General features: G+C 40.8%; 1 protein-coding gene and 1 long non-coding RNA gene across 2 annotated transcripts in view; both read right to left on the reverse strand.

Moving 5' to 3' along the window:
• Nucleotides 1–10,625: 10,625 nt before the first annotated feature.
• LOC131236579 (uncharacterized) overlaps nucleotides 10,626–23,089 on the reverse strand; it is a 76,133-nt gene continuing 63,669 nt past the window's right edge. Inside the window, exon 18 of the mRNA XM_058233856.1 lies at nucleotides 10,626–11,979. Coding sequence (XP_058089839.1) covers nucleotides 10,774–11,979 — 1,206 coding nt within the window. The 3' untranslated portion in view covers nucleotides 10,626–10,773. The remainder of the gene's footprint in view (nucleotides 11,980–23,089) is intronic.
• Nucleotides 12,872–14,365, reverse strand: LOC131236580 (uncharacterized). Its single transcript, XR_009166793.1, has 2 exons — nucleotides 13,546–14,365; nucleotides 12,872–13,339 (listed from the first exon to the last, which is right to left on the reverse strand). It is a non-coding gene; the product is annotated as an uncharacterized LOC131236580 (long non-coding RNA).

A 23,089-nucleotide genomic window follows, 5' to 3' on the forward strand; every position in this document is an offset into this window, starting at 1 on the left:
GAATTAAGGTTTTTGTCCTAGAGTTTAATTTATATGCTTAGATTCTAAGATTTGAATGTTAATTGAAGTACAATTACAACATCACCATTATCCTTAATGATGTGATTAAGATTAGCTATGCGACGTTAAAAATCTACGCGATGTAGTAAGGAGTATGATCTACTATCAATGATTGTACGTAAGATTAATAAATAAGGTACTAATATTTAGTAATGGTGATCCTTATTTGTACTAACAACTATTAGCATGGACAACCTACTAACTTCTCAATTAATCCTAACCATCCCACCAATGGCTACACCAAATGGATGGTTAGAAGTGTAATGGTTAATTCAAATGAAAAGTAAAGAAGATGGTTAATGTCTTTATTCTACGTTAGCCTATGAGATGAAGAGATGAGTGATTTTATTATTATTATTATTATTATTATTATTATTATTATTTTGTTACTCTCAAGAGTCAAACATTTAATCTTCTGCTCTAATATTATGTCTATCAAATATACTCTAAAAGCTTAAGCTATTAGAGAATGATATATCAATATATAACTTATTTGATGTGTGACAAATAATCACTTACTTTAAAAGCTCGAATTGATAAAACATGTCGAATTAATCCTTTTATATCATAGCCTAGACCCCAAATCCATGGGTTAGATCATCGGTTGAATTCTCTTCGTGGGCCTCAAATTTATGGTTTTGTCTCACATGAGCCACCCGCCTCATACGGCCCTCGAATCCATAGGTTCCGAGAACCACCCACCCCGAGTGTGCCCCCGCATCCTATAGGCTACTCCACTCGAGTCCAATGTGAAAATGCCCCCGCATCCCCAATTAATTAGTTCCAATAAAAAGTCTCAAGCACCAAATATCTCCCTCGGGTACCAATTTAACTGAGTGACAATTAACCACTGAGGGAGTTTAACACTCCAACATAACATTGACCGCATCCTTTCCCTCCATTTTTCTCTCCTCTCTGAAAATCTCTTCCGATTTCTCTTTCCCTTCCTATCTCTCCACATGCATTGCATGTGCCACTTCCCCTAATGGAGGTTAGAGAGAATCATCATGGAATAATCCATCCCAATCGTTTGGCCCGTATTTGATGGATCATAACGCAAAACACACATTGATCAAACGGTCCTAAACAGTAACTAGATGCTCAAAAAATGATAGGTTCAGTGGTCCACAATTAAAATGGCTAAGATTGTCTGATCATTGTGACATTTGGGTTATGCTATTTAATATACAATGAATGAATGGTTCAGATCATTACACCTATACTATGTATTGTACAGAACCTGGTGGGCCGTAGATTTCGTCTTCCCACGTGGACTAGATCTCGACTCCATTACAATATATAAGCCTTTTTCTAAAAAAAAAGGAAGGTGTCGATGTTGATGACTTGGTTATCTACACCCCGCATCAACCATAATTTGAGTGACAATTAACCACTGAGGGAGTTTAACACTCCAACATAACATTGACCACAGCAAGTGACATGTCTTATATTAAAAAGAAAAAAAGAAAAAAGAGTAATGATCTAATTGGCTTGGTGGCATCCGCATCACTTATCTTAACCGTCCATTAGGTCCAGTGCACTGTTCATAGATTGCCTCAAAAAATTCATACTGATCAATGATCCAAACCATCCATTTAGCAGCATGCAAAATGAATGCAGAAGATTGTTCCTAGAAGATACCACCCAATCACGGATCTTTAGAACCGGTTCGTATGATTTTTCTACAAGTCGTGGAAGTAGAAGGGACTGGTCCTAATGGACGGTTCTGATCGGTGATATGAATGCCAACAAGTCCAATTGCAACTATGGTGCACGGGTAGGATTCCATGCAGTTAGCCCACTTGGTCGTTATTCAAGAAAGAAATATAGAGCCCCGAGGACCACGTGCGTACGAAAGAGACGTTGATTGATATTGGCCCACACCCAGATCCATAGCTCAACTGCGCAGACTGAGTGGAGATACGTCTTGGTATCGATCCCTAGCGGTGGTGGCTAACATGGAGCTCCCATGAGGTCGAGCTGTGTGGCCCCCACCGTGATGCGTGTCGACCATCAACACCGTGAATTTGATGGGTACCCTCTAAATTATGGGATATCCCAAAAATCAGCTATATACGGAACTCAGGTGGGCTATACCATCTAAAATCAATTGAAACACCGTTAAAACATATAAAAGCACTTGGTGGGGCCCACATGAGTTTCGAATGCTGCTGAAACTTGGTCTGAACCCTCATAAAAGTGGGACACACATAATGGATGGGCTGGATTTGAAAAACACATCTCGGTGGGCCCAAAAAACTGATTATTAATTTTTTAATGGTGCACGGCCCCTCTCCACTTCTGTATGTGGTGTGGCCCACAAAAGTCACGGATTGACTTGATTTTTGAGACCTAGGACCACGATGGAATGTTGCATCTGACTGATGGGTTAGATTTTCAAAACGCATCACGGTGGGGCCCACACAGCTCGACCTCATGGGACGGACTGATGAGGTCGAGCGCATAGTACCTTTTCCCATATATATATATATATATATATATATATATATGGCAAAAAGAACATGTCGATCCTCGTTTAATGCTATGATAGTAGTGTGCGCGAAGTCGTTTGTATATCTAAAGGACGGATGGGATGCGTATCCACGGTTGGTCCACCTACATTGCTACTCATGTTGAGTGTTTATTTCATATGATGTGACAGTCTCTGGAGCACTTGTTCAAGGGAGCCCGTCTAACAAAAAGCTCTGGTGGGCCCACTGTGATGTTTGTGTAACATCCACTCCATTCATCATTTGTGCCAGCTTATGTTAGGACCTGATTCCTGATATCTGGTGGTTCCCTTCATCAGGGTGAGATTCACCTTATGAACGGTTTGGATCGTATATAAATGTCACGGTGGGCTCTAGAAAGGTCTCAATGATGGTCTCCGCCGTTCCCACTGTTACCTGTGTCATGGTCTACTTGAGTTTTTGATCGGTGCTATTTTTGGGCTAACTTCCTGAAATGAGCTTGATCAACTGATGGACGGAGTGGATGTCACACAAACATATCATGGTAGGCTCCACACCTTTTTATTGCCCGAGCTCTACCTGCCGGGCTACTAGCATGCCTAACCATCTAATTTTCAAAGAAAAGCGTCTTAGGCAAAATTAGTTGGATGAATAGTGTTAGTGGCCAACTCACAAATAAATGTAAATTTATCAAGTCTTTTCAAAATCCAACCGTTCAAAAGGTTGGGCCCACCACAAAGAACAACTTATGCAAAAATTAGTCTATTCCATTTACGAGGTGGACCACACCATTAGAAAACAATGTACAACCACTGAATTGGTCCAAATCACCCATGTAGACGACCTGATGGAGCGCATATGTGCCAGATGCAGGCCATTCATTAGAAAGTGACTATCATAGACATCACAGGGATATTAAAAAAAAATGAATTACTCATTAAATAGTTCGCATCAATGAGAAAATGGACAATTGGAAAACCGGCCAACTATGCACATTCAATGCACACGCGTGAGCAATCTAGTGGGACCATCCCAATCTCTGTCCGGGAGCATATTTGCGGTCAGACCCACCTAACAAATAGACCAGATCTTACACACGTGTGCCACCTTGGTACGTTTGTTTGTGAATCTCCTCCACTTACAATTATGATCTTATCATAACCTTATTAATCTGATACATTATTGCGAAGAAATCTTTGACTATATAATTTAAAAATAAAATAAAATGTGGCGTACAATAAAGCTGCTTGAATTGAAATACTAACATCTTAAAATGCTATGATAATTATAGAAAAATCATAAAATATAATCAGCATTTCTCTGCTTGCCTTTTTTTTATTATTTATATATATATAGCTCTGTCACTGTACAACTTCAACTCCTCTAGGGAGCATCAAGAGTTGGTGTGCAAGATATCTGTGCAACCGAAAATCTTAGATTTGAATATCGAAATATAAGTGTTTTTAAACTACACATGTACACATGAATAAAATTGTTCATGAGTATTTTTTGAATTGACTACTACCTAGCTCATCCTTAGCTAGGAATGAAAAGGGTCTTCGAGGGACCACTGTAATATAGATGTTTTATCCATACCTCACATCCAAGGCTCAAGTGGACCACACCACATGAAGTGGTGGTGATAATGACACCGACCATTGAAACCTTACTAGGGCCCACTGTGATGGTTAATGGATATCCCGCCTGTTCATAAGGTCACATGGAACTGAATGATGGTAAAAACAAATATTAGTATGATCCAAAGCTTCTGAGCCTCTAAGAAGTTTTCAGCTGTAGGCGTTTAATCCTCACTGTGTGGTCCACTTGAGACTTGGATTTACCTTATTTTTAAGTTTAGGCCCTAAAATGATATTATAAAATAAATTCAGAGTGTGAATAAAACCCATACATTACGGTGGTCCCTCAGACTATTCATCATTGGCCTAGGCCTGACCAGGCCTGAGCAGAAAGCCTGGGATTGAAGCCCTGGCTCTGCCTTTTGGGCCAGGTTGGTGGTCTAACCCATCACCCAATAGGTCAAAGTCCCTTCCCCTCAGTTTCTCCTCCGAGAAATGATCACCGACAGCCCCTAGCGGATTCGGTTAGGCTAAGTAGTGGCTAGTGGTTGGTGCTCTGTGAACCCCACCATGATGTATGTGTTTTATCTACACCATCCATCCATTTTTTTTCATATCACTTTAAGGCTTGATCCCAAAAATAAAGCAGATTTAAATCTCAGGTGGACCACACAGCAGGAAAACAGTTTTGATTAAATGTCCACTATTGAAAACCTCCTAAGCCCCACTGTAATGTTTAGTTGACATCCAACCTGTTGATTAGGTCATGCAGGTTGGCCCCCAGGAAGTTTTTAATGGCGGGCATTCAATCAACACCGTGTCCTGTGATATGGTCCACTTGAGATTTGGATCTACCTCATTTTTTCTCTCATACCATCAAATGATCTGGAAAAATGGATGAACAGCGTAGATGAAACACATACATCATGGTGGGGCCATGAGCACCAACCACTATCCATTGGCTACTGGCAGGGTCACCAGCCAATCCGCATCTGCCCCTAACATGCTAAAGTTACCATGTTGGTACCAGCATGTCACATGTGTAGGACGTCCAAACTACCCAAAAGATCTGGGCCCCACCATGAATATCACCTCGACAAGAATTCAGGCTATCCAATCATCAGGAGAACACCCCATTGATGGTTATGAATCTGACCAAACATGCAGGCATGGACCATTTGATGGGTGGATTGTCCTGAATTTTTCCTCAGTTAATTTCTTGATGGGCCCCACCTTCTCTTTTAGAGATCGAGAGTTTATGAGAAAATCGTTTCTCTTGCTCTTTTGGTCAATTTCTAATTTATTTCTATTTTAACCTTGAAAAGACACTAACCAGTACTTCAAATCAACAACCCTCGTCAATTAGACTTTAAAATATATGTGGCATGTGAAATGCAGGTGGAGAGAAATCAGAATACATGGCGTACCTGATTGAGATGCCATTGCTGTAGATAGAATGCTGAGTTCTTCCTCTCATTACTCCTTTTAGAGAAGCTATGATGAGACTGTAACTTCAATCGGTGGTGTTGGATTGGGGACCCAACCTTGTATCACAGTAATAGCACTCGACCCCTTATATGAATTTCTGAATGTATCACAGCTCAGCGCAGCCTATTGGTATACATGATCACATTATCCAACTCTTAGGACAATTCAGACCGCTGATTAATAAGGCCCACCTTATAGAATTCTTACAACCTAAACTTCCTTGAACCTAACTAGCCCAACCCAAACTTCAGGCTGGGTTAGGTGGGGTTTGGAAATACTTGACCAGACCCTAAGTTGGGTTGACGCCTCAGGCAACCTGACCTAACCCAAACCAACTTTGGGTTGGGTTGGGTCACCCAACCCAACCTAACCTAATTGCACCCTTTGTTTGGGAGGTGAGAGAGAGAGGAGAACCGGTTGCGCAGTGATCATATATGCAGACAGAGCATGATGGCTCATGTAGGTTACTTTAACTCAATTTAACTGCGTGAGTAATGAGATTCTATTTATAAAGGTCATCACTCAAAATTTCTGATTCATTTAACGATCCTAACCTCTAATTAATGGGCTGTTGATTGTTGAATTTGGACCATTCATTGACTTAGTTCCGACCATCCATTAAATATCCACCATTAAGTTAGTTGGAAAAGCACATCAGTGTAATTTTCGGTAAGAGCTTTTGAAGTTATGGCCACATTATTTTGAGTTAATTACAATCCTTATGTATAATTTCCTAATGAATGTGTATAAATCATCATACTCAACTAGAGTATCAAAAAATTCTTGGAAAAGCCTTGTGGCTAATAGCGTTGTAAATGACCTAATTGCCTGTTTGGGAACTTGGATTTGGAATGCATTGGAATCCAAATCATAATTACATTCGAATCAAGGCGATTCCAAGTTCTAAGTTGTGTTTGGTTGAAATGCATTAGAATTTAAATATATTTGGAAGCTTGTATTCAAAATGCACTGAAAATTTTCAATATATTCATATCATGACCTTGTTTTGACTAAATCAGCTTTCAAATTCCAACGGGATATCCATGAGAAATTCCTCATCCATCACTTCACAAGCTAAAAATAAGACCGGGGCCTAAAAATTAGGTAAATCCAAAACTTAGATGGGTCATTAGATAGGGATACCATTAAAATCTACTTGGAGCCCACCATGATATTTATATGCCATCCAAACCGTTCAAAAGGTTGTTCACATTGGGATGAACCGAAAACACAAATATTAGCCTAATCCAAAACTCGTGTCCTCATGGAGGTTTCAATGTTAGCAATTCCTCCTGTGTTTCTTGTAGCCGAATCCACCTAAGTTCCGTATCTACCTCATTTTTGGGTTGTTGTCCCATTGTGAGCTTGCAAAACTGATGGACAGAGTGGATTTCACAGTGGGCCCACAACTTCCACCAGTAGGAGCTTCGTGTTGTCAGCGGGGGCATAACAATTCGCGTACCTTGCACGTCCTTCAATAATGCATAGTTTTTGCATTGCAAAAAATACTAATTGCTGGTGAATTGTAGCCTTTGGTTGCTTTCATTATACATAGTAGAATATTTGTGCACCTTATTTGTCAATCACGTGAGTCTGAGTGTCATTTGGTCAGTTGAACCTTTGGAAGCTGAAGACCGAAGACGCAAGTGGACATGGAGTATTAATGAGAAAAGAACAGGTATATGAGATGCCTTAGTGACCCAAACCCTTGACCCAAAACAATATCGAACCTCTAGATAATCTTAACCCTAATAGGCAAACATTTTATTGATCATCCCTAAGCTTTAGGAGCCTTAATTGAACATGCTTAGATTTGCTTTAGAAGTCTCAAGTTGCTGAAAAAATTGTACAATTTAAGCAACCTTCGATCTAACCAAAATCGATTAAAATAGGACAATGAGTTATTATAGCAAAAATGTTAATTTGGCTGTAACCAAGTGCCACATTTGGTCTGACCAAAATTACCGAAAGTTGTTCAACAGCTTTTCCTGACTAAATTGGTGTGATTGAAACTCCATTTGGTCCGACTGAAGAATATCCGTTTCTGCCCATGTTGTAATTGTTGGAACTCAATTCCTTTATAAAGAATATCCAAGCTTTGGGCATTTGGAAGAGTTTTTGATGCAATCGAAAGCTATGTGATTCTATATTGATATCTCACATCTTAGACCTCTATTCCAATGAGCTTCAAGTAATCTTCCTTAAGATTTTCAATCCAATGAGGATTCCAACCTTCACCGCTTGCTAGAGATTAGACATTGTGCATGTAGTCAAATTCTTGTCTAAATCTTCTAGAAGACCCTTTTAGGTGAATTTTCTAAGATTTCAACTCTCCATTAGTTGTGTGAGATTCATCAAACCTCCCATCACCTTTATCACTATAACAAAGCATTGCATGCAAGGCATTTTTTCTTGGAGGTGAAGTATTGGCAATGCATCGACATCAGGGAAGCAATTGAAGAGCTAATTTAAGAACGAAAAAGCTTTATAAAAGCGACTCAAGATCGGCGCATCAACGGGGTTCAATCCAACAAGTGAGTTGTCATTTAGTAAGTCCATACGTTATTTCTTTGTATAGGATTTAGGGTAAGAGTATGTGACCCGAACTCGAATGGGTTCTTGTGTAGGGTTGAATTCACCGAATTCGGGTGTATACATGTTAGTTTCCGTGGGAGCCTTCGGAAAGACTAAATGTAGGTCATTGGACTAGGACCGAGGTTATTGGTTAACTGATGGTAAACCAACTCAAGTCTCTTGTGGGAGCCTCCAGTAGGAGTGTAAGCTAGGTAGATCCTTGTGTAAGACCGCATTCCTTGTATATGTGTGTAAAAGTTAGAGGTGAACCTGATTTAAAACCTCCGATAATGAAATTCAGTACACTCATTGTATGAGTGCGTTAGCCGGGAGTAAATTAGGAAAATTGAACTACTATATATGCTTGTGTTTGGGATTGTTATTTGAGTACTTATTTAATTATGTTTTATAATTAATTGATGAATTATATTTATGCATGATTAGATGAATATTAGGATTTGATAGTCAGCACATCCCGCATACACACATACACTATCATGTTTATAGACTAGTTGCGTAGCATGTTATCATTTGTAATCGATGTGATTGGACCCACTATTGGCTTGGAAGCCTTAGTATAAAATTGTTTTACTTAACTTTAATTATAAATTAATTCAAGTAAATAATTGTGTGTTTATAAGGTATAAATTTCATTTAGTCTTAATCACCTCCTTAAGATATAGCCTTCATTATATAATCCCACTAAGCTTTCACACACACACAACCCATGAGTCCACGACACACAATAATGACATGGATAACTTCATTCTACAAATTTCCTTGAAATGGCATTTTACCACCTTCCCTGTAAAAAAAAATATAAAAATAAAAGGCCTTTCTTTCCAACATCTTAACAACCTAAGAGTGAAATGGTTAGCTCGGTAATTAATAACATGGGCAAGAGCATTGCATTTGATAGACACATCCATGCCACTAGTTGGACCAGTGAGTTCTTGGTGCAATGACATTGATACCAGATAATATAGTGGGTACTTAGGTCTCCATTCATGGCTTAGTGGTAGACTCAAGAGAGTTTCAACATAGAGGTCATGGGTTCGGGTACCCATCGTGTTGTGTGTGGCGTTGTTATTATTATTATTTTTTCAATAAATAAATAAAAACACATCATTATCTTTTTTCTCAAACATATCAAGAAAAGTGAAAAATCTAAAAAACAAGAGATAAAATTAACATTATTGATAAAAGGTATGTTTACAAAGTTCTCTTGTACTACTAAATGTCTTAAATCATAATTTTGTAAAATATGTAGAAATAGTAAATTTTCTTAAACAAAAAATTTAAGAAAAATAGTAAAAGACTTCTAAACTAAACTCAAACTCTCTTACATGACTCAAGTAAAGACTTTAAACCATTTAAGGACTCCAAATCATAAAATGCCAACAATTTACTAAAAATAGTAAAATTTGACTTAGAGTTCAAAATTAATTTCTGAAAATCCGTCAGAGGGCCAGCAACTTTTACTATTGGCCAGCATATATAGATCTCTTAATAGCTTTCAAACGAAATAGAGGGCCAGCAGCTTTTACTATTGGCCAGCATATAGATCTCTTAATAGCTTTCAAACGAAATAGACAACAGGCCGCAAAGTTATAACTACAAGAAACTATAATGTAATAATGCATTCTAAACATCTCAACAGTACTTTCTAGCCCGATTTCTTAAGATCCTAGCCATCTATGAACTCCTTGACTTTGTCCTACATCAGTTCTAGTCCACATTGAACATAATTGCCAACTTGTCATGTGTAGAAGTCATCCAACCTCTCAAAAAGGTAAGCCCCACCATGATGATCACCTAGTGCAAAAAATCAAACCTCTTATCAAATGGATTGCATCATACTTCAGTTTTCGGTTGGCTGTCCAATGTTTTCTATTATATGGCATCTGTTGACGAGACTGAAACCATTCATTTGATATCTCCAATAGTGAATGAGCCACAAAAATAAAAATTAAAAAATCACAATGTTTCAGCCATCCTAGCACTTTGACTGGTGGCATACAAATGAACATAAATGACAAACCAGCAACGGTTCCATATCATTAGGAAAGGTTCATTTATTTAGATGGTTGAGATTAGCCTGATCAATCAATTTTTGGTCAGTGGCTGATCAATCGCAGAACCCACAGGATGCCTGGTTTGGATCATCATACAGGTGCAAGTGTGCTTCATGCAATTGTTAGACACAAAACTCAGAGGCAGTGGATCCACATCCATGGAGGTGAAACTGCTTAAGAGGGGGACCACCTAGAATGAGCTCAACCATCCGTGTGCAGGCCACCAGTGAGAGAGAACCACCTAATAAAATCAATCTTCAAGAGTATAGGTGGATGGATAGATGTTATGCTCACCCTCAGCTGTTGGAGGTGCATGGATAGATGTTATTCTGACCCTCTGCTGTTTGAGGTGCTATATGAAAATCTTCAAAGGCACAGCATTGAATTGGAAACTTCATTTCATAATAACCTGTTGAAAAGAATTGAGAAAAATACAGAGAGGGGAACAATCTGTTGCTCTAGTTTTCTTCCAATCAATGATGATATTGCTGTTGCTTCTGTGGTTGTTGATGGAAAGTAGCTAGTGTTCTAGGACCCGCTGCTGCTGCTGCGGTCTCTAGTCTCATTTGCTGCATTTCCTACACATACTACACTGGATACATTTCTGACATGGTTGTTGCCTTTGAATCCCCAACCATTCCTCGGCCGCATCCAGGGGGGCCATTTTCGGGGCTCCCGGTTATTATTCCACTTCTGCTGCCTGAAGAACCTCCTTCCCAAATTGTCCGATGGCCACCTCACCCTTCCCAGGGTATGTGCATCATTGGCCCCATTCACTGCAACCTCTGGCAGACTCCCATCCGATGCAACACATGAATGGACAGCGTCTGCATGGTCGCCACCAGCCTGTTGTGATTCTTCTCTGGCCCCATTTGCCAGTCTATTACGATTAGCAGCAGATGATGGTGCAGATGACAGATTGGTTTGCCCGCGGGGATACGGCGGCAGCGGTGGAAAAGGGTGGAAAGGTATGCCTGGTGCAATTACCCACCCATCTCCTGCTTCTTGGGGTGTCCCTAGCTGCTGCACAAGGGCTAACGGAATACCATATGACACGGGCAAGTGAGACAGGTACCTTGCCTGAGGATGCGCCACAACCGCTTCACACGAACTGCTTGATTGTGGAACGTGCGATGGACAAAGACAACAAACTCCGGCTGAGGAAGCATTGGTGGGCACCTGAGGGTTGTTATAAGGAGATGGAAATCCCGGGGGCGCATCATCGTTGATGCCCTGCCTTGTAGCCCCATCTTCTCTCTGGCATTCACTAATTTGATTCAACATTTCAACATGGATTTCTTGTTGTGTTGGGCTAGCTTGCATTTTCAAATTTGAATCCGTTCCTGCTGTTTGGTCCTCGACATGTTGTGGAGGTCGAGGTTCTGATTTAGTCTCCGCCGGCTGATCCCACCGGCTTTTACGTTTGCGCGTCTTCTTCGCCCCATCCATCAACATGTTGTCGGTAGAGGGTGCAGCACTGCTCAGTTGCATTGGGAGTGAACACATCGCCCCAGTGCTATTGGCATCAAGTGGGATTGGCACACAGTGAATTGCATCCGTGTGCCTTGAGCCCCGATCATGCCAACCCCGATCGTGCCAATGCTTATGGGATACTGAAAATCGATTGCAGTAGCCACCTTGCAAGTCCATCCTGCAGTTATCCCTGTCTGAGTAGAATTGTTTAATGGGTTCGAAAATCCATTTCTCTCGGAACTTTTTTGCTATTTCTTGGACCTGTAGGCACGTTAGAGAGATTGAAAAATATATCTCAAAAATGTAATAACAGATTTAAAGGTTCATATTGCAATATCGAAATGAAGCAATTACGAAATTAATACCTAGGTTACTACAAGTTTCAAAAGACAAACTGAGCTTACCTGATCATTATAAATGTTTTAGAAAACAAGAGTCATGAAGCCAATGGTTCAATTCTTGGATTACAATGAAATAATAAATGGCCAATGGCCAAAGAAAAGAATTGGTGAGAAGCCATAGTCTGATGTACAGCATTTCATAGAAGAACCATAAAAACCTAAGCAGATGAAGTGACAAATATATAGCTGCTAGACAAGAAAATAACCCCAGGTTAAAAAGACTTTCAAGGAGATGAAGAAGAAGAAGAGAATCTCAAAACAATCACAAACTCCCCATTACATGGTTTTGAAAATCGGTTACAACACTTGCCATTTCGTAACGGGTATCAGCCAACCCCATTACACGCTACATGGAAGCACTGACCCGTCAAAGAAATGGGATGTTCCGGCCCACATCAGCTGACACAGGCTGTATTGATGCAGATATGGGGCCAATATAGGCCGATACAACCATAAAGACCCCATCGCAACAAAATATTCAAACCTTTTCCCTAGCCTTTTCACTTGTTTCTTCATTTCATCCATGGAGGAAGCTTCAAAACTCATTCTACACTAGATCTGGGCCTATTTCAGGGATCACACAATTTTAGCAAGATCCCATGAATTGTAGCAGAATGAACCATTTTGGGCAAAAATTAGAAGAAAGGGAAAATTATCACTTTGTTAATTATTATTATTATTATTTCCATATTTTTGTTGTATTTCAATATAATGGGTCCTAAGCAGTCAATCATGCTTGATTTGTTCTTTGCTTTTCTTTTTGTCATGAATGATGATGAAATTTATTGAAAAGAAGCCGAAGCCTAAAGAATTACACAAAAAAGAAAAAAAAAATTATAGAAAAGAAAAGAAAAACACAATTTACAGATCTATCCAACTATTGGGGAAAATGGACAGTGGCTATAAAATTTGATGTTGCCCCCATTCCATTACATTCAGTTTTGCCAAATTGAAGACATCAGATTCTCAACCCTTAATATTCCTGAAACAGCGATTGTTCCCTTCTAACCAAAGAGCCCATATCCCAGCTAAGAAGCATAATTGCCAAACTCTCTTTCCAATTTTTCCTATGGCCTCCACCTTGCTAGGCTAAGAAAAAAAAAAAAAAATGCCCAAATGGATCTCACCAAAACCCAAGCTATTCCAAAGAGATAAAAGAAGCACCCTCTCAACTTGGCAAAAACACAATGAATAAAAAGATGATCTACAGATTCCTCATTCTGATAACACGAGACACAAAATCGGGATAACCATCTTCCTCTTGCGTAATTGATCAACTGTGAGAACCTTATTTCTTCCTACTAGCAATGCTAGCGCTGCCACGATTGGAGGAGCACCACATCGCCACACAAAACCTATATAACTCAAAACACCCCCACAAACACACCCATTTGTCAAACTAAAAAGGATTTAACCGAAAATTTACCTGACTTTTGTTTTACCCGAACCATCAAATCATTTTCTAATCTTGAGGGATGCACCTCACTCAACATTTCTAGCAGTTTAACCAAAATCTTCCACCTCTTCATCATTCGAATTTCTTCTACAAAGGGGCCCAAATAACTTCCTCTCCAACAAAGGAGAAGCACTGAGCACCACCTTGTATTCACATCTACCAAAACACTGGCTAAACAAGGAAACACTTCACTCAACTTTTGATTTCCCAACCATTCATCCTCCTCCCAAAACCTGATATCCTTCCCAAAACCAAAGAAAAGCCACCCCTGCCCAAAATTTATTATTCAACGAAGGCACCAATTTCCAAAGTGACGACGCTTTATACAACAAGATTTCATCCATAAACCCTCCTCTACCCCATACTTCCTACCCACCACTTCTTTCCAAAGGCTCCCCTCTTCCGCTCCAAACCTCCAAATCAACTTTCCTAGAAGTGCTGAATTCATAAGATCCAAACTTCTTAACCCGGCACCCCTTCGTCCATAGGATTACAAACTTCCTCCCACTACATTGGATGAAATTTATGTTTTTCCTCAGCCCCTTTCCATAAGAAATCCTGCTTCATCTTCTCTAAGTCATCCAATAATAACTCAAGGTACTTAAAAGTCGACATGAAGTTGGTAGATTGGACATTGCCACTTGATTTGTTTCTATTAGAGCCTATTTGGTCGACTTTCAGCAGGCCAAGCCAACAGACACTATTAAATACATGTCAAAAATATCAAAAAAATTATAGATTCCAGTGTTCTACAATTTTTCCTATTTTCCTGCTAAATTTTCATTTTTTTTTTTTTGGGGGGGGGGGGGGGGGACGAGTAAACATTTTTGGTCAACATGGATATAGTGTAGTTCAGCTTCAGGTTATTGGGTTTTTTCCTTGGAAGAATGGAGAGGAGAAAAGAGAAGGGCAAATGGCAAATCGACAGAGGATCGGAGCTAGCTCCTCCAAACTTGGATCGCGAGGGCCAGGATGAAGCTCCGTGGGAGGTGGCCTCCAAGAGAAAGGGTTCGCTTGCAAGAAGCGATAGGAAGAAGATTGATCTAGCGGCTTACCTGACGTTGTTCATGTCGGGTTTCCCCAAAGGGTGGCTGCCTATCAACTTCTCGCGAATTTTTGGTAGGGCAGTGATAGCATTGGACGGTGTCATCCCTAGGGAAAAATCAAGAACCCTTCGGGAGTTCACGTTCATCATAACGAGTTCAAATGAGGAATTAGCTTGAGCTGCCAAGATGTTGTATGGCGAGAGCTTTGGGGAACAAAGATGAAAGTTCATCAGGCTCGGTTTGGGCTTGAGATGAATGGAAATCCTGGTGTGCCGAAGAAGCAGAATAGTTGTGGCCTGAACCCTATTGGAGGCAGTGAGAAGATAGGAGATGTGGGAGGGGGTTAGGTTCCTAGTACCAGGGCTAAATCCCAGACGAAGAAGCATTCTTCGTATCGAGAGGCCGTAGTGGGAGAACGGAACTCAAGGTGTGAGAAGTAGGACGCTACTTTGGAGGGGATCAAAGCTCAAGACTCTTTGGGTGGGGTGACTACAGAGAGCCTAGTTTTTACTGTAGTATATGGAGAAGAAAAGATCATGAGAGTGAGTGTGAGTGTGGAAGCCAACAAGTCATGGGAATGGCTTTTGGGTTCCGTAATGGTTGACACAAGATTTGGGGCCACCATTCCTCAACTGGAGAGGTCGCTGGACGAATGTTGCAGACTCGCCCCAAACCAGTACTCGATTAAGCCCATAGGTCCGAACAGAGTCTAGATCTGCCCAATCCCGGAGGTGGAAGTCAACATTATATTCATGGCGGAAGCTATCCACAAGGATGGTCTAGTAGTTCGTGCATGGCGGTGGAATGAATTTTCAATTTTCGGGGTGGAGTCCTAGCTTTTGATTTAGAGTGTTTCTGATGTAGGACGGCCTAATCCAACCTTAAATGAGTATGATATTTGAAAGGGGCAGATTCATGCAATCTTTAAAAAAACAAAAAAAATATCAGCCTGCCTTATACATCATAAACACAAGAAAGAAATAAGGTTAATACAGTATTGATTATGGCCATCCATCACAAACACGAAATATTGAATCTTAAAATCTGAATTTAGTTGGATCCGGCGAAAGATAGAACTTTCGTCTTGCAATAGGTTCGTCTAACGATCCAAGTGGATTTTCTAATCCAGAAAAATAGGAATTTCCTGGATTGGGAAATCTGGAAAATTCATAAAAGAATTGGTGGTTCTTCAAAATTAGATTTGGGTGATGGGTTTTATGTGGGGATGAAAATCTTTTGAGATCTAATGATTTAGATAAAAAGAAACAAGATTTGGATTCTAGAACTAACGATTCTAGAAGAAAAGGAAGAGAATGGGGTTAAAGAAAAGAGAGAAGGAGAAAAAAGTAGGGGATGAGAAATTGTTTACCTGGGCCTCACGCCCTCTTCCAATCACTGGAAGTCGAAGACAAAATCATTAGAAGCAAAAAGCTTTCTTTTTCTTTCATAAACATAACATAACATGCTATAAGTTTAGGGCAATCCTTATAAATTCGTAATTACATGAAATTACCAAAATACCCCTACTAAAAAAAGTTTTTTTAAAAAAAGAAATTCGCACAAAACTGTGCGCAAACTGTCTCAAAACTTAAATAAATCAAATGTTCATAGACTAGATGCAAATTTAAAATGCCCGATGGGCCCCAATGATAGCGCCGTGAAGGTGGCGTAATGAAGGTGGGCCGTGACGATCCAACGGTCCGATCATACCATCCTCGCGATCCAATGGTCCAAATGTCTCCTCTAAGCAACTTACATATGTCACGAACAAATGTATACGGTCTTCAACCTCTAGAGACCCGATCCGTATCCGTCATCTAATCACATTGACACAGGTAACGCACGCCTCCTACGTTGATATACTTTAAATGGCCTAATGTCCGCATCAACTCCCCTCGGCCGAGAGATCTCAACTCCGGTGAGATAAAACTCTGGTGCTATTCTAACAAATCTGGATCTAGTCTCTGCAACTATACTGCCGTTAACCATGTACAGTCGGATGATGGTCTGTTCTTCCACTTTACCAAGTACCTCTAAAATCCACCGTCTCGAGTGGAAACAATTTGCTCATCTACAATTCCCTCAACTTCTTCTCTTTTCTCAGGTATAGTAGGCATGGGTGGTGTGGGTTGGGAAGAAAATTCAAAAATTGGCCAATGGTTGGGAACAAAATTAGGGTCTATGGAATGGCTTGAACAAGGCATTAGATCCTCCACATTGAATGCTGAACTAATCCCCATGCGAGGTGGAAGATCTATCACATACGCATTGGACCCAATCTTTTTCAGAATCTTAAATGGTCCAGCACTGCGTGCATGTAACTTCTTAATGGTACTTTGTGGGAATTGTTTTGACCTCATCCTAAACATTACATAATCACCCTCATTAAATTCTTGAAATCTACGATGTAAGTCAGCTGAAATTTTGTATTGTTCATTACTAGCATTTATCCGCCTCATGAATGTGATGGGAAAATGCATCGGCTGACTCTGAGGTCCTCTGGGTGACTGACATAGGTAACAAATCTATGGGTAGTCTAGGTTTGTAACCACTAACAATCTCGAATGGACTCATATCCGTAGACCTATTAATTGAACTGTTACATGCAAACTCGGCGACTGGCAGAACTAAGTCCCATGTTTTAATGTATTCACCCACCAAACATCGTAGTAGACTTCCGAGACTTCGATTCACAACCTCAGTTTGGCCATCAGTTTGAGGATGGTAGGCAGACGAGAACTGGAGTCTCGTACCCATCATATGCCATAATGTCTTCCAAAAATAACTAGTAAACCAGGCATCCCTATCAGACACTATGGTCTTAGGCAAACCATGTAATCGAACTACCCCCTCAAAACAAATCTTGGCTATGTTGGACGCATCTGATGTTTTAGAACAAGGGAGAAAGTGAGCCATTTTTTGAGAAACAGTCCACGACCACAAAAATGAAATCATGCTTTTTAATTGTCTTGGGAAGTCCAAGCACGAAATCCATACTGATGTCTTGCCACGGTGCGTGTGGCACTGGCAATGGCGTGTACAATCTAGTATTCTGCTTCTTCTGTTTTGCCAGTTGACATGTTCTACATTGCCCTAAAATTTTGGCTGTCTCACTTGAGACTTGGCCAATAAAATCGATCCTCCACTAGGGCGATGGTCTTATCTCGACCAAAATGGCCAGCAATACCTCCAACATGAAGCTCCCAAATAAGGAAATCCTGGAGAGAAGTACGAGGAATACAAAGTCGGAAAACCATCTTTCAACACGAACTCACCCGAACTACGTTGGGCACCTAAGCGTGACACGTATGTTCCCCCAAAATCTAGACACATGGGATACTCGTCTTTTAATTGCTCAATCCCGACAACTTCTACACTCAAGGAGTTGAGCAATGTCACTCTCCTACTAAGGGCATCGGCTGGTTTGTTCTTGATCCCGACTTTATGTTTTAGGACAAATGAATATTCCTGAAAAAACCTGCCCACTTGGCATGCCTCGGGGTTAAGCTTCTTTTGGGAATTCAAATACCTCAAAGCCTCGTGATCAGAAAACAAGACAAATTCTTGGGGTAGAAAATAATGACGCCAATGACGTACCAATTGCACTACTGCATAAAATTCTTTGTCATAGGTGGAATACTTTTGTTTTGTCTCATTCAGTTTCTCACTGAAATAAGCAACTAGATGACCCTCTTGGCTTAGTACTCCTCATATACCTACGCGTGAAGCATCACACGCTACTTCAAAGACTTTAGAAAAATCTGGAAGATGCATGACGGGAGCCTCTATCATCTTGCCCTCAATTCTTTGAATGCCTTAGCTGCGGCCTGAGACCATATGAACTTTCCGTTTTTAATGCAATCAGTAATGGGAGCCATAATAGTACTAAACCCTCGAATGAACCGATGATAAAATGTGGCTAAGCCATGAAAGCTTCTCACTTCATGTATGTTCCGCAGTTCAGGCCTGTCAACTATGGCCTTGACTTTTTCTGGATCTGCTCACATCCCTACAGACGACACTATGAACCCTAAGAAGACAACCCTATCAAACAGGAACGAACATTTATTAAGGTTTGCACATAACCTCTCCGCCCTCAGGACACTACAAATCTGCCTCAAGTGGTCGAGATGCAGCTCTTTAGTGGTACTATATATGAGTATGTCATCAAAATAAATCACTAAGAACTTCCCCATAAAGGGTCTCAAAAACTGGGTCATCATACACATAAAAGTACTAGGTGCATTAGTTAAGCCAAAGGGCATGACCAACCCCTTGTACGACCCATCCTTCATCTTGAAGGCTGTCTTCCACTCATATCCAGGGCGTATGCGTATCTGGTGATACCCGCTCTTGAGGTCTATCTTTGAAAAAAATGGTGGATCTGGCCATCATGTCTAACATATCATCAAGCCTCGGTATCAGAAACCGATACTTGATCGTGATCTTATTAATGGCCCTACTATCCACACACATCCGCCACGTACCATCTTTCTTAGGCGTTAATAGCGCTGGTACGGCACACAGACTCATGCTCTCACGGATGAAACCTTTTTGCAGGAGCTCATTTACCTGTTTATGCAACTCTGCATGCTCTGCAGGATTCATCCTGTAATGAGGAAGGTTCGGTAAAGTAGACCCCGGGACGAAATCAATGGCATGCTGGATGTCCCGCATAGGTGGAATCTCATCTGGTAAATCCTCAGGGAATGCATCATTGTACTCCTCAAGAACCGAAGTCACCTCAGGGGGTAACTTTACATGAACCTCGGGTGTAACTTCCCTAGCCATTAGGGCGTACACCGTCGAATCATCCTTTATCTCTTTCTCAAACTCTTTTGCATTTATGATATGTAGAGACTTCGGAATAGATTTCCTCACATCCTTCCTTGATTCACTCGTTTTCACATCCCTAGCCTTGTCCATGTGGCTCTTGGGTGGCAACGGATTAATCTTGATTCTCTTGCCCTTATGCATGAATGTACACACGTTCGAGCGACCAAAAATCATGACATCTCTATCATATAACCACGGCCTCCCTAGAATGATGTGACCTACATCCGTAGGTAAAACATCACACCACAACATCTCTTTATATGAACCGATTTGGATGGAGACTAAACACTGCTGGGACACAGGCATAGAAGACGTGTCAATCCAAGAAACCTTGTAGGGTTGAGGGTGAGGGATGGGCTTCAAAACCAAACAAGTGATTGTGCTAGCTGAGACTACATTGGTGCAACTGCCACCATCCACGATGACTTTGCAATTTTTGTCACCGCTCTTGATAAACGTGTAGAAAATTGTGCTTCTACGTCAATCATCACTCTCTTTGGCTTGCGTTAAAGCACATCTAACTACAGCTAGTGGTGCAGTCTCTAGTTCCTCTTCTTCATAATCACTAGCACCTATCTCTGGGTGATATTCCTCAACTTCATAATTACCCATGCCATCCGCATTTTCATTTGACTCGTCTATGACTAAGGCCCGCGAGTCTTTGTCGTGCACTGGTATGCAAAATGACCTATACCTCTGCACTCATAACATCTCAAGTGACTACCACTACCAGGATTGGCACCAAGGACACCTTTGCCCTTATCATCCTTAGGCTTAGGCAGTGCACTAGCCTGCGCCCTAGGCTGACTTCCAATGTTAGGTTTGGTTCCTTGAAAACTAGATCTAACAATAGAATCTTGGGACTCAAAGCGCCTCGTGACAGGATACTTTAGGTAAGGCTCTAACTCCTGTACAACTTAGTAAGCTTGATCCAAGTCACCCACTGCATGGGTCATAAGCTCACGCTGCAGATCCATGCGAAGACCTACTTTGAAATGCACCAACGTCACTAAGGGATCCTCCTGAATATCACACCGCATCATATACTCCTCAAATTTTGTGATGTAATCTGCAACCGACATAGATCCTTGGCGTAATGCTTGCCATTGATCTAGGAGCTTTTAACAGTAAGAGAGAGGAGATATTTTTCCTTTAATAACTCCATCTTTACCCAATGCACGACTGGGACACCTCCTGATCTCTCAATCCTACGCTCCGTATTTGTCCAAAATAATTTAGCTTGACTCACAAGTTTCATCTTTGCAAACCGCACTTGTCGGTTCTCAGACATCTCATACCATTCAAAATAATGGTCCATGTCCACTAACCAATCAAGGAATGCTTTTGAGTCAAGATGCTCATCAAAACTACGAGCATCTACTTTAACATTCTTTAAGACCCTCTCATCGATATCATAACGGTCTTGATACTCAACAGCGGGCTGCGGATATCGCGCCCCTCCACGTCCTACCCCTCGGCCACGTGTTCCACGACCTCTACCACGATTTCCTACCCGTTCCTCAACTACTCCCCCTACGTGAGACTGTTCATCCCTCTAATGTCGGAGATTTCTCTTAGGGATGCTTCTATCTGATCCATACGGGTATTCATGTTCCTAGATTGCGCCTCAATGGCGGCCAAACGTTGGTTAATCGTGTTCGTCATCTCAGTCAACTGTTCCATATTGAAAATCAGGTGTAAACCAAATCCTCTACCAGTCCGAGTGGGCATACACAATAAGACTCAACTTAGGTTTCCTAAAACACGACTCTAAGAGATTGTTTTGACACAAGACTATGGACAACGATGATCCTAACCTTCAGAATGATTCAAATGTGGAAAAATTCAGATCTAGACTTCTACTTTTTTTTTAAAAAAAAAATGCAAATCTGAAAATTTCAGATCTAAACTCTATATGCTATGCATGAAACCCTAGAAAAAAAAATAATAAATAAAAATAAAAATCTAGACTCTTGATAACTCGATCTAAGACGAGCTAATGCAAGAACCTAGCTTTGATACCAAAAATTGATGTAGGACAGCCAAATCCAACCTTAAATGAGTATGATATTTGAAAGGGGCAGATTCATGCAATCTTTAATAATAATAAAAATATCAACCTGCCTTATACATCATAAACCCAAGAAAGAAATAAAGTTAATATAGTATTGATTATGGTCATCCATCGCAAACACGAAATATTGAATCTTAAAATCTGAATTTAGTTGGATCCGGCGAAAGATAGAACTTTCGTCTTGCAATAGGTCCGTCTAACGATCCAAGTGGATTTTCTAATCCAGAAAAATAGAAATTTCCTGGATTAGGAAATCTGAAAAATTCATAAAAGAATTGGTGGTTCTTTAAATTTATATTTGGGTGATGGGTTTTATGTGGGGATGAAAATCTTTTGAGATCTAATGATTTAGATAAAAAGAAACAAGATTTGGATTCTAAATCTAAAGATTCTAGGAGAAAATGAAGAGAATGGGATTAAAGAAAAGAGTACCTTGAGAAAAGATATAAGGAGAAAGAAGTAGAGGATGAGAAATCGTTTACCTGGGCCTCTCGCCCTTTTCCAATCACTGGAAGTCGAAGATGAAATTGTCAGAAGCAAAAAGCTCTCTTTTTCTTTCATAAACATAACATAACATGCTATTGGTTTAGGGCAACCCTTATAAATTCGTAATTACATAAAATTACCAAAATATCCCTACTAAAAAAAAAGTTTCAAAAAAAAATCGCACAAAATTGTGCGCGAATTGTCTCAAAACTTAAATAAATCATATGATAAAGTCGTAAAGGTGGCGTAATGAAGGTGGGTCGTGACGATCCAACGGCCCGATCACACCATCCACACGATCTAACGGTCCAAATGTCTCCTCTAAGCAACTTACACATGTTACGAACAAATGTGTAAGGTCTTCAACCTCTAAAGACCCGATCCGTATCCGTCATTTAACCACATTGACACGGGTAACGCTCGCCTCCTACGTTGATATACTTTGAATGGCCTGATGTCCACATTAGTTCTGCTAGAATTTTGGTTCACGGACTTCTTCCCAGCTATCGCATCCTATCTTGGAGAGGTCGTAGAGATCAACGCTTCGACAAGAGATGGGAAGGAACTTGGGGTCTTTAGGGCGAGAGTCAGGCACAAGAAAGGATCGGTAATCCCGACGATGCTGTCGATTATGGTTGGGGAAAGAAAAATTTCAATGTGGGTCCAACAAGAATCTAAGGATGCCTTTTCATCAAGATGGAAGGGGTTGTAGCGAGACCCCATGAGCTTGATCCAAAGTTGGTCCCACCATCGAAGGGTGTTGCTGGAGCACGGGTTGATTGCTCAGGCGGAGTTGTAGAACAAAAGGAGTACACGTGTGGGGTTCTCATTTGGCACGAGTTGCTAACTGTCCAGGGAAACAGTCCAGAGGTGACACGAGGCAACCCACACTCTGCAGGTGTTCCAGAGCAATCGTCATCCCAACTCGAACCTCCCTTCAATGGTCAGTTCGGAATTCGAGCCTAGTTCATACCCTCCACAGCTGGTTGAGTTGTTGCCTCGGAAGGAGGTTGCAGCGGAGGCTCAAAATACATGTAGCGTGAGGCATGAGTTTTCTCCCCCGTTGGCACCC

This window comes from Magnolia sinica, chromosome 2 (assembly GCF_029962835.1).
Source record: "Magnolia sinica isolate HGM2019 chromosome 2, MsV1, whole genome shotgun sequence".
Taxonomy (NCBI): domain Eukaryota; kingdom Viridiplantae; phylum Streptophyta; class Magnoliopsida; order Magnoliales; family Magnoliaceae; genus Magnolia; species Magnolia sinica.